The following is a 16,808-nucleotide window of genomic DNA, read 5'->3' as shown; positions in this document are numbered from 1 at the left end:
CTTTCCGTTAGGTAAAACTAATACAGGTACGCTCATCAACCGTCTCTTTAACTCCTGAAAACTTTCTTTACATTTCGAGCTCCATATAAATTTCTCACTTTTCTTAGTTAACTCATTCATGAGTCCAGCAATCTTAAAAAAAATCTTTGATAAACCTCCGATAATACCCTGCTAACCCTATAAAATTTTGAATTTCAGTAGGATTTTTCGGTTGCTTCCACTTAGAAACTGCTTCAACTTTGGCTGGATCCACCTTAATTCCGTCCTTAGAAATTATATGACTCAAGAAAGTTACTTCTTTCAACCAGAATTCACATTTGCTAAACTTAGCATACAACTGATGTTCTCTCAAAGTTTGTAAAATAACTCTCAAATGTTTCTTATGATCTTCCAAAATCTTAGAGTACACAAGTATATCATCGATGAATACTACTACAAACTGATCTAGATAAGGCTTAAAGATTCGGTGCATTAAATTCATAAAAGTTGCAGGTGCATTAGTCAATTCGAACGGCATTATTGCGAACTCAAAGTGTCCGTACCCCGAGTTAAAGGCAGTTTTAGGTATATCTTTTTCCAAAATCCTTAACTGATAATAACCCTGCCTGAGGTCCAACTTTGAGAACACTACTGCCCTTTGCAATTGGTCAAACAATTCATCAATGTGGGGCAAAGGGTACTTATTCTTAATAATAACATCGTTCAAATCTCGATAGTCTATACACAACCTTAAACTCCCATCTTTTTTTTTAACAAACAACACCGGAGCTCCCCACGGAAAATTACTTTCTTTTATAAAGTCTCGCTCTAACAAATCCTGCAACTGCAATTTCAACTCTTTCAATTCAGTTGGAGCCATTCTATATGGCATTTTAGAGATAAGTGCTACCCCCGGAGTCACATCAATCTTAAAGGTTATCTCTTTTTTTGGAGGCAAAAACTCTAATTTTTTAGGAAAAATATCCGGATACTCTTTCACTACAGACATATCTTCCAATCTCATCTTATTATTAGGAGTATTTATAAGAAAAGTCAAATATACTTGAACTCCCTTACTCAACATTTTTCTAGTTCGAATTCCTGAAATAAGAGCAGATGAGACTAATCTACCCCTTACATCCATTTTTAGGATTGCCTCTCCTGGAATGCACAACTCTACCTTTTTCGTGTTACAATTCAACTGAGTATGGTAACGAGCTAACCAGTCTATTCCTAAGATGATATCATACTCCTTAATATCTAAACCCATCAAATCGGCCAGTAACTTCCGTTCTCCAACCCATATCTCGCAATCTCTATACACCAAATTAGCAAGTAAACTTTGTTCCCCAATAGGTGTTCTAACCTCCAAATCATAAGGTAATTCAATTGGTTTCACATCTATTCCAATCATAAAATTAGGGCTTACAAAAGAATGCGTTGCACCCGAATCAATTAAAATCTTAGCTAAACGGTGAAAAATAGGGATCGTACCTTCAACCACCTCAGTAGCATCAGGAATCTGTTGATAGTCCAATGCGTAAATCCTAGCAGGTACCTTGGGTCGACTCTCTCCAGCACTAGTTTATTTAGAGGTTGACTTTTCAGGCCTTTGAGTAGTACCTCGTTCTTTTGGTACGTTTGGGCATTTCGATATTTGGTACTCGGTACTGCTACAATACAAGTATTTTTCCAATTTTCTCCAACAATCATTTTCGTATGGTTGGACTTGCCACAGTAGCCACAACTAACTTGAGAAATTACGGCTTGACCACTATGAGGTATTCCTCTCGCTTGACCTTGCCCACTACGACCTCCTCATCATAAAAACCCTCTTGGAGCTCCAGAGGTCCTTACTTCTCCCGTTCCTCTTCCCATCTTGGAAGGTGGGGCACTTTTATGGGCTTGTCCATAAGTGTAACTAGGAGTGTTCCTTTTCTTAGTGTGGAAGTCCCTAACTTGCAGCCTTACGCTTTCAACTCTTTGCGCTTTCACAAGGGTTTCAGTGAACGTAGAGATTTGGACTGCTGCCAACCCCTCCTGGATCTCCACATTAAGTTCTTGCACAAAACACCTTATCCTTCTCCGCTCATTAATCACCAATTTTGGAGCGTACTTAGAAAATTTAGTGAACTTCCCCTCATACTCGGCCACGCTAGACGTTTCTTGTCTCAATTTTATGAATTCATCTTCCCACTTCTCTTGGATCAGAGGCGAAAGAAACTTCTCATTGAACTCCTTCGTGAAGTTTTTCCAGGTCAAAGGGGTCTGCGCTCATTCCCACTACCCTCTTATCACGTCCCGCTAAATACGTGCAACGCTCTCAAATTAGAAGGCAGCAAAGTTCACTCGCCTTTCTTCGGTATAGTCTAAGGTAGCAAAAATATTAGTCATTCGTTCCAACCAGTTCTCCGCTAACTCGGGACCAGGTCCCCCAATAAATTTAGGCGAAGCAAATTTCAAAAACCTCTCCAAGACTCTATCCTCCTCTCTATCTTGGGCCCCAGATTGGTTAATTGGCCTTGGACCCTGTCGCTCTGCTAATCGTTCTAAGATATTGGTCATCCGATTAATGACAGTAACCACTTGGTTACCCTCTACATTTTCTTGTCCCTGGATCGGTCCGGTTGCCGATCGTTGATCATCCCCTTGAGGTTGGGGTTGCCTAGCCCCACGCCCTCGACCTCTGCCACTCCTTCATCCGTCCATGATCCTAGTTATACATAATGCAAGAAATAAAATAATTACGCAAGAAAATACTTAAAATAAGAGCCAATATGAAAACATTGGAAATAACAATAACTAACATATATCAACACTTTAAGGTTCCTACAATTAGCAAGTCATGGGGCATTTACAAAAATATAGCACACAAGTGCCACAAAAATGCAATTAATCATGCACGTCAAAAGTATATTCAAGTGCCTCAAAAGTAGGACATACAGTTAATAAAAATACAATGGCCTTTGAACTAGCACCACCCCAACTAATCCTAACTACAAAAATCAAAAGATTTATCACTCCAAATCTAATCTTCAGCAGGACTATCAGGCGGAACCTTCTCCTCCGGATCCGTCTCTAAAGGCTCCTCCTCAGTGCCCACCTGAACCAGACTCTGAATAGCATCCATCATCTCATCGATCAACATAGTGATGTCAGCTAGAATCCCAGAATCCCGATCCCGGAGCTCCTCGCCTATCCTAATAAATCGAGCTCTAGTGCTCTGAACCTCATCACGAGGGCCTCAGTCCAAGCCAGCTCGACGACTACCGTCCCCTCTAGCTCCGCAATCCTAGTACCCTGAGTGTCCACCATGGCGCTCAGCTCCTCGACCTCCTGGAGTAAGGCCCTGTTGGTATTCACCAACTGACGACGCTCATCGTCAATGGACAGTACTAGGTCATGAGGGTACGCGTGCGTCACCCTACAAAGACAACGGGGAAACCTAGAAGAAGACGAGAATCGAACGCGAGCCCCTCCACCAAGTGCTCGATAGTAAATAGGTCTAGGAGAATCCACGTGGCCATTAGCATGTCCACTACCATTAGCAGCGTGTCCTCCATTATCATTCTCCATTTCTACAAAACAAGCAAAATTTTTGGGTCAGAAACTTAAAGTCACTAACTCGCCCAAACTTTATTTAAGGTATAACTAAGTTATCTCATTCCTATTTTCGAGGGTAAAGTTTCTAATATATCTCCCAAATAGATCTCTAAACCTAGTGCTCTGATACCAACTATGATGCCCCCACTTCTCCTAAGGGCAAACCCAAGGGTATCCAAGGAATGCCTGCCCAACTCCCGCCAGGACTCGATATAAGACGAATTCAACTTATGGATAATCAATCAATACTAAAAGTCGAAAATATAAAGAAAAGGTCGCTTCCTTAAAATATTCAAATCTTATATTACAATTTACCAAAAGTACATCAACATTTCCAAAATATACAACCTCCAAAAGTCGTCTAACTAATTACATTCAAAATTCTAATCAAAAGTCCGTCAAGTTGGCTTCTCCATAATTCTTTCCATTTCAACTCTTGTTAAGGAAAATAAAACTAATGGGATGAGTTAATGCTCAGTGAGGTCAAGAAAAGCATGCAAACACATAGTTCAAGTAACAATAGCACTTATGCAAGAAATAAAGTTATAACATTCAAATAATTCATAATTTAACATAAAACACACTCAATAAAGATACGGGAGCTCTCAAGAACTAAATTTCACTTGCTTTGCCGAGTCTCAATCATATACCTTCACGTGATGACACTTCGTCAACCGGATAGGTATATTTAGTCCGTAAACACCACTTACTTCACGAATCCCGTTCACCGTTACACCCCCTGTTCCGGGCCCGCTCATCATTTAGAAAGGCGATACTACTCGAGTATGCCAAGTGAGATCTTTTAAATAGATCAAGCTTTACGAATTTCTCATGGTTCACCAAACTTCTCGACCAAACCCATACCGGCTCGAGTCAGAAGGTTAGCCTATGAGTTTGGGCGTCCCCCGATTATACATATAAATCGATGAGACAACGCTTAAACGGACGATAACAAATACGATTCACAATAGCATCACTTCACACAAGTCGATTATCAATTCACATAGCGAGATTCGATCATAATTTTATTTAAGAGAGAACGAGTGCGATAAAGTACGCACTCGTCTAGACAATTCTAATTCACATAATTGACAAGAAACAATTCAAGTGCTCAACAACAAATCATGCACTTGACACTCACCAAGTCAAAAAAGTGAGTAAGTGAGCAAATAAACTTTTAGGCGTCCGCTCCGAGATTCTCTTGAAGATTCTCTTAAGCGCCTGAAGAAATAATAATTGACTATCACTCACAAATACTTACAAACCCCTTGCCAACAAGGAAGAATATACACTTGTGCAATACTAAGATAATGTCATGAAAGAGAACTTTAAATCTCTCGAAAATCGAGGTCCAAAAGTGAGGATTTAAAGTCCCAAGAGAGCCTTGCCTCTTCGTGATATCAAGTTTAAAACGGTCTATCGATATCGAGAGAGAGGAACAAGTTCTCAATAACTCATTTCTTAAGAATTCGAAAAATTTCCATTTTGCACGATAATCTTGGAAAAATCAGATCTTGAATTTGGCATGTCCAAAAATGGAAAACTTTATACCATCGGAAACTAGGCTCAAAGTACTAAAAGTTATTAGAAGAACTTTTTCATGGTTCCAAACAGAAAGCATTCATTTTTCATCTCAAAATTTCAGTTCCAAGAAGATAGGTTTGAACCAGTCTTGGTTTTCTAGCAATCTTTGGAAATTCGACATAATTTACAGAAAGTGAATCAGCCCTTGAAATTCGTAACACAATAAGAGTTCCAAACAAGGTTTCAAACATGAGAAATGGAACTAAATTCAGAGTTTTGAACATCAAGATATAACAGTTTAAAGTCAGCTGAATCTTGCAAACAGATCAGTAAATTTCCAGATTTGAAGAGCAATTTTTGGGGCATCATTTGGATATCGAAATGATATTGAAATTACACAAAATTTGGTACACTTAAACTTCTATATATGAACTACTTCTATACCAAAATTTAGGCAAAAACTTGCACGGGAAGGCAGTTAACAAAATGATCAAATTTATCAAATTTTCAAAGCAAATCTGCCAACCCACTCTTTCTTTCTTTCCAAAGGTTTTGTCCAATGAAATCAACCTCAATTCACTCCATTTTTTAAACCAAGGCTCCAGAAACATTTAATAAGCAATTGATTGTTAAATGACACTAAAATTTTTGAAATATAACCTCCCAAAACAGGTTTGACCATTCGGTCAGCAAGAAAGGATAAAGCTTCCAGTTTCCAGCTTTGCCGCGTTTTCAAAATCATGCCATATCTAACTCTATACAAAGTCAAATTGAGAGTGGTTGGTGGCGTTGAAAACTAGGTTCCAAAGACTACAATTTATCAAAAGACATCATTTTCAAAATCTTTTTATAAATGGGACAAAATTAAGACACAAGGTGCAGCTTCCAGTTTCATTCGTATGAACAGTCAAACAGAACAGCCAACTTTGCCGACTCACTGCGGTTCACTCAAAATGAACCAACAGGAGATTTTTATACCATTGGAAAGCTATGAATGTCTAGTTTTGAATGCCACAAACGGCACTCAATTTTCTATTTTTGGTACAAAGAGTTACGTTCAAACAAAGATCACTGTCCGAGAACCCCTGCTATACGTTTTTCCAGATTTGAACCTTGCCAAAACTCAAGTTTTGTGCAACAAAAATGAAACGATTTTTGGAAGGCATTTTGTAAACACAATATACAACACATATTCATCAATTTCACAGTCATTCAAGCATCAAAATTTGAAAATAAAAATTGAACAACATGGACAGAATTTTTCGGCCAGCTCAACCTCCAAAATTTTCCAACTTTCTCTCCATTTTGTAACCGTAATCCTTTCATTCATCACACAAACAACATTAACCAATCAACATATTCTCAAGGCAGCTACCTACAAGCCTCCTCAAGACCACTAGCCTAGAGATTAAAGCAAGGTAAATGGTTTCGTCAAGTTCTCTAACCTATTTTCTTGCTTAAGGTTATAAACCCATGCAAACTAACCTTCAATCTTGAAGAAATTGAAAAGATTAAAGGAGATGAATGTTACCTCTTTAAACCCTAGATGAAATCAGATTTTTCCACCAAAAACTTCCCAAGAAACTCCACAAGAGGTTGTCTTTGTTCATGCTAGAGTTGATTTCCAAGAGGTGTGGAAGTTGGATGAAGATTTGGAGCAAGATTTGTGAAGCTTTCCTCCTCCTTTCTTCCTTGTTGTCTTGGCCGAACAAGAGGAGAGGGAGAGTGAGTTGTGTGTGTTTGGCTTGTGAGGGAAGATTGGAGGGATAAAGTAGTAAAAAGAGTTGCCAAAGTCAACTTTGAATAGTTGTTGAATAGTGTTCCGTACCACCACTTTTCTCTCTTGTTTGTTGCACTAGTGCACTAATCCTCCAATGTTATTCCTTTAACACTGTAATTACTCACTCTTAAGAGTCTAGTATAAATTTATCAAATCCCCACTTAGTCGTTCCAACATGATATACGCGAACTTTCGACTTACGCACGATAAAGCGAAATTTAAAAGCAATTCATGCAACGATAATATAATTAACTAACTCTAGGGTAAATAATTATAAAAATGACTATTTTAAGAATAAAAACATGAGTCCTCACATCCTCCCCCCCCTTAAGAGAATTTCGTCCACGAAATTCATACCTTGATCTGGAAATAGATCTGGATTTTTTCTCGAATTTCTTCTTCTACTTCCCAACTTGCTTCCTCTAGTCCGTGGTTTCTCCTTAGAACTTTCACCAATGGGATTCGCTTATTCCTCAGTTCTTTCACCTTACAATCTAGAAGCTTTATTGGTTTCTCCTCATAGGTCAGTGCCTCATCGATCTCAACATTTTCCGGTTGCAGGACATGAGACGGATCTGGATGATATTTCTTGAGCATGGATACGTGAAAAACGTTATGGATCCGAGATGAATTTGGTGGCAATTCTAACTTATAAGCCACATTTCCTACACGTTGAAGAATCTTATAAGACCCTACGAATTTAGGTTGCAACTTCTTTCCTTTTCCTGTCATCAGACTCATTTTCAGAGGAGTGATCTTAAGGAAAACTTGATCTCCAACTGCAAATTCTAAATCCTTCCTTCGATTGTCTGCATAGCTCTTCTGACGACTCTGTGCGGCTTGAATTCTCTGGCGTATTAATTTCACTTTTTCTCTCGCCTCTTCAATCCAATGCACTACAGTTGGGTCAAAAATCTTTCGTTCACCTACTTCATCCCAACAAATCGGAGACCTACACCTCTGGCCAGAAAGAGTTTCGTACGGTGCCATTTGAATGGATGAATGGAAACTATTATTATAAGCAAACTCCACCAATGTCAAATACTAACTCCAACTCTCTCCAAAATTCAAAATACAGGTTTTCAACATGTCCTCAAGAGTTTGAATCGTTCTCTCTAATTGTCCATCAGTCTGTGGGTGGTAAGTAGTGATAAAATTCAATTTAGCCAACACTTCTTGCATTTTCTGCCAGAATCGAGAAACAAATCTGGAGTCTCGATCGGACATAATACTTATTGGTATACCATGTAGCCTTATAATTTCATCCAAATACAGTTTTGCTAACTTTTTCAGTGAGTATTTTATACTAATCGATAGAAAATGAGCAGATTTGGTCAGTTTATCCACTATTACCCAAATGGCGTCGTGACCTCTTTGTGTCCTAGATAATCCAGATACAAAATTCATGGTGATATTTTCCCACTTCCACTCAGGTATCTCTAAAGGTTGCAATAGGCCAGATGGTTTCTGATGCTCGGCTTTAACTTGCTGGCAAATCAAACAAGTTTGGACAAACTGAGCAATTTCCTTTTTCATGTTCTCCCACCAGTACAAACTCTTCAAGTCCTGGTACATTTTATTCCCTCCAAGATGTATCGTATACTTAAATTGGTGTGTTTCTTCCAAGATTTTCTTCTTAAACCCTTCGTCCTTTGGCACTACTATACGATTCCGAAATCTTAGTACGTCATTCACTCCCAAATTAAAATCTGACTTTTCTCCCTTTTTGACTTTCTTCAACTACTTTTGCACTTTAGGGTCCTTCTCTTGTGCTTCCTTGATATGTTCCAACAAAGTGGATTTCACGACAATATTCCCAAGGATCACTTTTCTCGGTTCAAGTCAAGGATTCCAATAACTAACCTCTTCCAACAAGTGCAATTCTTTAATCATCAATCCTGCCACTTGCACTAGAAGACTTAAAGCATCGGCCATTACATTGGCTTTTCCTGGATGATAATTTATTGTGCAATCATAATCTTTCAAAAATTTCATCCATCTACGTTGTCTCAAATTTAACTCTTTTTGAGAAAACAAATATTTAAAACTTTTGTGATCCGTGAAAACCTCAAATGCCACTCCATATAGGTAATGTCTCCATTTCTTCAATGCAAACACTACAGCCGCTAACTCTAAATCATGAGTTGGGTAGTTTCTCTCATGCAACTTTAATTTCCTTGAGGCATACGCAATCATATTATTATTCTGCATCAATACATACCCCAATCCTTCTTTGGAAGCATCTATATAGACCACAAAACTATCCTTTCCGTTAGCTAAAGCTAATACAGGTACCCTCGTCAACCGTCTCTTTAACTCCTGAAAACTTTCTTCACATTTCGGGCTCCATATAAATTTCTCACTTTTTTTAGTTAACTCAGTCATGAGTCCAGCAATCTTAGAAAAATCTTTGATAAACCTCCGATAATACCCTGCTAACCCTATAAAATATTGAATTTCAATAGGGTTTTTCGGTTGCTTCCACTTAGAAACTGCTTCAAGTTTGGCTGGATCCACCTTAATTCCGTCCTTGGAAATTATATGACTCAAGAAAGTTACTTCCTTCAACCAAAATTCACATTTGCTAAACTTAGCATATAACTGATCTTCTCTCAAAGTTTGTAAAATAACTCTCAAATGTTTCTTATGATCTTCCAAAATCTTAGAGTACACCAGTATATCATCGATGAATACTGGAATTAAATTCAGAGTTTTGAGCATCAAGATATAACAGCTTAAAGTCAGCTGAATCTTGCAAACTGATCAGTAAATTTCCAGATTTGAAGAGCAATCTTTGAGATATCATTTGGATATCGAAATGATATTGAAATTACACAAAATTTGGTGCACTTAAACTTTCATATATGGACTACTTCTATACCAAAATTTAGGTAAAAACTTGCACGGGAAGGCAGTTAACAAAATGACCAAAATTTATGAAATTTTCAAAGCAAATCTGCCAACCCACTCTTTGTTTCTTTCCAAAGGTTTTGCCCAATAAAACCAACATCAATTCATTCCATTTTTTAAACCAAGGTTCCAGAAATATTTAATTAGCAATTGATGGTTAAATAACACTAAAATTTTTGAAATATAACCTCCCAAAACAGGTTTGACCATTCGGTCAACAAGAAAGGATAAAGCTTCCAGTTTCCAGCTTTGCCGCATTTTTAAAATCAAACCATATCTAACCCTATACAAACTCAAATTGAGAGTGATTGGTGGCGTTGGAAACTAGGTTCCAAAGGCTACAATTTATCAGAAGACATCATTTTGAAAATCTTTTTACAAATGGGACAAAATTAAGCCACAAGGTGCAACTTCCAGTTTCATGCGTATGAACAGCCAAACATAACAGCCAACTTTGCCGACTCACTGCGGTTCACTCAAAATGAACCAGCAGGAGATTTTTATATCATTGGAAAGTTATGAATGTCTAGTTTTGAATGCCACAAATGGCACTCAATTTTGTACTTTGGTACAAAGAGTTACGTTGGAATAAAGAACACTGTCCGAGAACCCCTGCTATACATTTTTCCAGATTTGAACCTTGCCAAAACTCAAGTTTTGTGCAACCAAATGAAACGATTTTTGGAAGGCACTTTGTACATACAATATACAACATATATCCATTAATTTCACAGTCATCCAAGTATCAAAATTTTGAAATAATAACTAAACAGCATGGACAGAATTTTTCGGCCAGCTCAATCTCTAAAATTTTCCAACTTTCTCTCCATTTTTTAACCGTAATCATTTCATTCATCACACAAACAACATTAACCAAGCAACATATCCTCAAGGCAGCTACCTACAAGCTGCCTCAAGACCGCTAGCCTAGAGATTCAAGCATGGTAAATGATTTTTTCAAGTCCTCTAACCTATTTTCTTGCTTAGGGTTGTAAACCCATGCAAACTAACCTTCAATCTTGAAGAAATTGGAAAGATTAAAGAAGATGACTGTTACCTCTTTAAATCCTAGATAAAATCAGATTTTTCCACCAAAAACTTCACAAGAAACTCCACAAGAGGTTGTCTTTCTTCAAGCTAGAGTTGATTTCCAAGAGGTGTGGAAGTTGGATGAAGATTTGAAGCAAGATTTGTGAAGCTTTCTTCCTCCTTTCTTCCTTGGTGTCTCGACCGAACAAGAGGAGAGAGAGAAGGAGTTGTGTGTGTTTGGCTTGTGAGGGAAGATTGGAGGGAAAAAGTAGTAAAAAGGGTTGCCAAAGTCAACTTTGAATAGTTGTCGAATAGTGTTTCGTACCACCACTTTTCTCTCTTGTTTGTTGCACTAGTGCACTAATCCTCCAATATAATTCATTTAACACTGTAATTACTCACTCTTAAGAGTCTAGTATAAATTTATCAAATCCCCACTTAGTCGTTCTGACACGATATACGCGAACTTTTGACTCGCGTGCGATAAAGCGAAATTTAAAAGCAATTCATGCAACGATAATATAATTAACTAACTCTAGGGTAAATAATTATAAAAATGACTATTTTAAGAATAAAAACATGAGTTCTCATAGAGTGCTTGTGGGCAATCTATATTTACTCGCATCTATAGGCCAATTAGATGGTTCATTCAGTTTTTGGTTTATCAGTTCAACAAAATCAATGTACTAATAAATTATTTGTAAACAACTATGAACATTCTTTTGATGGGTTACTAGTTTTTAGCAATTGAATGATTTCAATTTGATTGATTTTTTTATCATTTTCTTCCTTTAGCATTCAATTGGACCAACACCATAGGTTGTTGTTAGCTCAACCAGGTGAACTGGCTGATCCAATTAGGATTTAACCCCTAGAAACTAAATAAAATCGCCTAGAACGAAAAGAGTTCGTTTAATTTAATTTTTTTTCTTTCTTGAGCATTCAATTGGGCCAACACTATATAGTGTAGATATTAAATCCAAATCAATTTGGTTGTTGAACCGTTCAACTCGATGAACTAATCATCAAGCCAAGGTAGGCCCCAAGTTTGACCCGATAAGGAATTTGTCCGGTGAAATCCGTTTGAATCGTCGATTCAAATGGGAACTCACTTGGTTTTTTGGTGGACCTTTTTTTTAATAATTTCAGGTTTTGTTTTAACCAAAATATATATATGATTTTGAAAAAAAATTGGACATTGAATCTCTTTTTAAATGTGTATAAAGTTTTACCACTTAATTTTTTGTATAATTAAAAATTCCTTTAGATAAACTTGTTTATTTTTTTCATGCAATTAATCTTTCCACTTTCAGCAAAAAAAAAAGTTAAAAATGTTTTAACTTTCAAACTAGGGGAAAAAACTTTGAAGCAAAAAATGTTATCATTATGTCGAAAATTTAATAGTTAAAAATGATTTATTTTAATCAAAAATAAAATATTAAAAAAATGATGGCTCTATTTAGATTCTTCATTTTTTTGAAAAATAAGTTATTCATATACAATGCTACAATAATACATAAACAAAAATAACTCCAAAAATATCACATCCATACAATATATCAAAAAGAACTCCAAATATACAAAAAAAATTAAAAAATATACAAAAAATCTACACCATCTTCTTCTTCATCTATCACCACCACCCACCACCGCTACTATCCCCTACTTCCTCCTCTTTCCTCTCTCTCCCTCTCTTTCCTTTCCTCTCCTGTCCTCCTCCCTTCCTTTCTTCTCTTCCTCTTCCCCTTTCCTACCACACCCATTGAGACATTGTATTAGATGAGGGAAGGGGAGATGTGTGGTGTGGCAGGAAAGGGGAAGGGAGAAAGAATGGAGAGAAGGGAAGGAGGGGAGAGAGAGAAAGAAGGAAGAGGGAGAAAAAGAAAGAAAGTGAGTAAGGGGGTGGAGGCGGTTAGGCATGTCAATGAGTCAGATTTTACCCAAATCTAATCCAGACCCAATATATTTGGGTTGGCTTTGAATTCAATTTCTCAAATTCAAACCCTAGGAGAGAGTCGTGAATATAGGTAGGATCTGATTTTTTAGAATCCATATCCAAATCCAAACTCATACCAAATCTTATCCAAACCCAAATATATTTAAATAAATAATATATATTAGTAAATTTATAAATTAACCTAATATTTTATGGCTATTGGATTGAAGACAATAAGATTTTATGGCATCAGAATCTGCATTTAGTGTTGATGGTTGGATGATTGATAAGACCCGTGCCAAATTGCTTCTAGACATTGTTGATGTAAGACTCGAAGACAACCTAAGAGGGGGGTGAATTAGGTTGATTAAAAATCTAATCAAATTATGGGCACTTTTTTTTTCAATATAAATTTACCCTCTTATCTAAGTGATCACACGGTGAATCAATTAATGGATTAACAAAATCACTTGAGAGAAGTAGAAAAGATAAACAATTTAAAGATTACAAACGTAACAATAAGTAAATAAAAAGGAAAGAATAGCAAACCAATTAACTACCCAACTCCTCTTGAACTTGTAGATTAATTCAAACAAGCTTCTTCGAGTTGATGAATTACAATCACTCTTGTGTACAAAGGAAAGCTCACTTCCTCCTTGCCCCAAACTCCACTCGGTCAAGTTAGGAAGTTTTACTATCCCTCAGGACAATCTTCACAGAGCTACACTCATGAAGTATTCACTCACAAATGAAATGTTTACAATGAATCTGACACCACTACGACTACAAATCTTTCTTGAAGAGTATTTTCACACTAAAATCAATCGAGATCTTTTATATCTTCAGTGTGCAAAAGTTATTTGAAGATTCTGACCATACTCTATTTATAGGAGATCAAGAAAGTGCTTCATTAATGCTTCCAACGGATAGAAAGTAGCTGAAAAGTCAACTAGCTGTTCGGAGTATCGGACGTCCGGTACTCCTATTTTTTACGTCCGATAGCAGGCAGTGAGTTTGAGAAATTTTATTCAATTCTATCGGACGTCTGGTATTGTCTTTATGAGCGTCTGACAACTTTCGTTGAGTTTGAAGGATCCTATCGGACGTCCGGTACTTCCGTCCGATAGCAAACAAAGAGTTTGAACAATTCTATCGGACGTCTGATACTTGCATCCGATCGAGATCAGTGAGCTAGGGAGAATGTCTTATTTCCTTCAGACGTCCGGTGATGGAGTTTTTCATGCGTCCGAAGTTGCGCAATGATTATCGGACGTCCGATCCTGTCTTCACAAGCGTCCGACAACTTTCAGCAACTTTTGTTTCTTTCAATTGCACTTAATTTTTGAATCTGATTTGCTTCATAACTGAAAGTATATCTTGAAAAGATATTTGTATCATCCATTTATTTTGAAAACATCAAAAGTTAGGGACTAAGATCAACATTCTCCCCCTTTTTTATGATGACAAAACAATGGATGAAAAAAAGAAAAAAGATTGAGATAAGCTCCCCTTTATTCATTTCATCCATTTCTCCCCCTTTTTGTCATCATAAGATGAGAGTAAAAAACAGCAACCATAATCCAGCAACAATAACAAAGAATCCACTATTCCAAACAAAAACAGAAAAATGATACCAGAATTCAGCAATTATCAACATACTAACATTCAGCAATCATCAGCCAAAAAATAAAAAATTGATACCAAACAGAGTAATAACAATCAAAATAATTATCAAAACAAATCATCATTACATCAACATTATTCATTTTTCCCCTTATTGTCATCGTAAAAATTCAGTAATATCCAAAAATATCAAGGAAAACTCAGTTCAAAGCATCAGAAACATCAAAAGAAAATTATAAAAGAACATTATGAACAAAAATCTCACCAATCTTACCAATATCTTCTATTCCAATTATTTTAGTTTTCAAGTCATCTCCAAATGTCACTTGCCACAAGACTTTGACTTGAGTTTTGATGTATTGTGATGGATCACCGGTCATGTGTCTTGAACATTCACTGCCTATGAACCACTTTGATTCCTTAATAATGTTCACCAAGTGCACCTACTCAAGAATTCAAGAACTAATATATGATACCCAAAAATTTTTAGATCCTTGAGAGTTAGTATCATGTCTAATTATCCGCATGCATTTCATGCCTCTTCTCATGTTCTTCCTCACATAGCAATTGCTTTTTATATGACCTTTTTGACAACAAAAATTACACATAACCAACGAGTTATTTGCACAAACAGATTTAATAAATATTACTTGTCTTCTCGTATAAACAACAAAATCATTTGCACCAGAATTTATCTTCTTCTCATAAGTGCCAAGATGAGTCTTTGATTCATTCCTTTGAAAATAGTTTTATTTTTTATGTTGGAGCAACTCATTTAAATTATTCATTCTTCTTTCCAAATCACTTTGTTCATTTTTTAACATTTCACAAAGTCTTGTTTTTCTATCAAACTTATTTTGTAAATCAATCTCATTCTTTTTCAAGAAATCATTTTCAGTTTTCAGATTTTTGTTTTCTTGAAAAAGACGTGTATTATCCTGAAGAAAAAAATTGATTTTGTGTTTAATTCCTTATTTTCAGCATAAGATTCTTTCAAACTACCATGCAACTTTTTAATGAAAGATTCAAAATCATCATCAGTTTCATTATCACTTTCAAATTGAGGGTTAGAAGTTGTCAGCTCATTATCTTCAGTGGCCATAAAAGCCAATTGAGCAGATTCTTCTTCCTTTTCAATTTCACCATAGAAATTGCACTCATTCCATGTAAATTGAAAGTTGTTGAATCTTGATTTTCTTCCTTCTTTCTTCTTCTTCATTGGACACTCACTCATGTAGTGTCCAAATTAACCGCATTCATAGCATTTGTCACCTTACTTTTTGTTGGCCTTATGCTTTTCCTTTGTTTCTTATAATGTTGAATTGATTAGAATCTGAATTGCTAGGTCTTCCTCTTGTGAATCTCCTTTTGTTGAGGATTCTCTTGAAATTTTGTGTGATGAGAGCAAGATCATTATCATCAACATCCAAATCTTCTCCATCCAATGAAACCGAATCATCTATATTTTGAAATGTTTTTAGAGTAATACTCCTTCTTACCTTTGTATCTTCTTCTTCTTGTACGTTAGACTTAAGTTTCAACTCATAAGAAGTTAGAGAATTAATAATAGATTCAATAGGCATAAAATTTAAATCTTTTGCCTCTTCAATAGCAGTCACTTTACTTTCCCAATTATTAGACAAAGCATTCAAGATTTTTTTGTTTTTCTCTCCTAAGGTATATTCCTTTTCCAAAATCTCTAAATCCTTAATAAGATCATTGAATTTACAATATATTAGATCAATATTTTCATGAGATTCCATCTTAAACGACTCATATTTAGTAACTAAGATGGATTTCTTTTGTTCTTTAACATTCTCACTACCTTCATGAATTTCTTTCAATTTGTCCCAAATTTCTTTAGTTGACTTGCAACCTTTGACTCTAATAGATTCATTTGAATTTAAAGCACTATATAACACATTCATGGCTTTTGCATTTAAACTGAGATGAGCTCTATCAACTGCAATCAATTCATTTCTAGTTTTTGGTCTTGGCCTATGAGTAATATCATCTACTATAGAGGCATCATATGGACCTTTATTAACAATAAACCACAATTCCATATCAATCGATTGCAAGAAGATAATCATTCTTTCTTTCCAACTCACATAATTCGACCCATTAAACATAGGTGGTCTAATCACAGATTGTCCTTCCAAAAATATGGCATTGTTAGTTGTCATCTTTACTCCTAAAACGCTTGAGTTTAATCTCTAGGAGACCAAATTCTGATACCAATTGTAAGGCCTGAAAACAACCTAAGAGGGGGGTAAATTAGGGTGATTAAACATCTAATCAAATTATGGGCACTTTTTTTTTCAATATAAATTTACCCTCTTATCTAAGTGATCACACAGTGAATCAATTAATGGATTAACAAAATCACTTGAGAGAAGTAGAAGAGATAAACAATTTAAAGAT

The 16,808-nt window shown here is 36.1% G+C and overlaps 1 protein-coding gene across 1 annotated transcript; it reads right to left on the bottom strand.

The window, feature by feature from the left end:
* Window positions 1-7,237: 7,237 nt before the first annotated feature.
* LOC113759970 lies at window positions 7,238-7,876 on the bottom strand. The gene has a single exon (XM_027302550.1). The coding sequence runs from the start codon at window positions 7,874-7,876 to the stop codon at window positions 7,238-7,240; it is 639 nt and encodes a 212-aa protein (XP_027158351.1).
* Between the last annotated feature and the right edge of the window lie 8,932 nt (window positions 7,877-16,808).

Source organism: Coffea eugenioides, chromosome 2, assembly GCF_003713205.1.
Source record: "Coffea eugenioides isolate CCC68of chromosome 2, Ceug_1.0, whole genome shotgun sequence".
NCBI lineage: Eukaryota > Viridiplantae > Streptophyta > Magnoliopsida > Gentianales > Rubiaceae > Coffea > Coffea eugenioides.
Note: the sequence above shows the minus strand (reverse complement) of the source record. Positions and strands in the feature narration are given on the sequence as shown.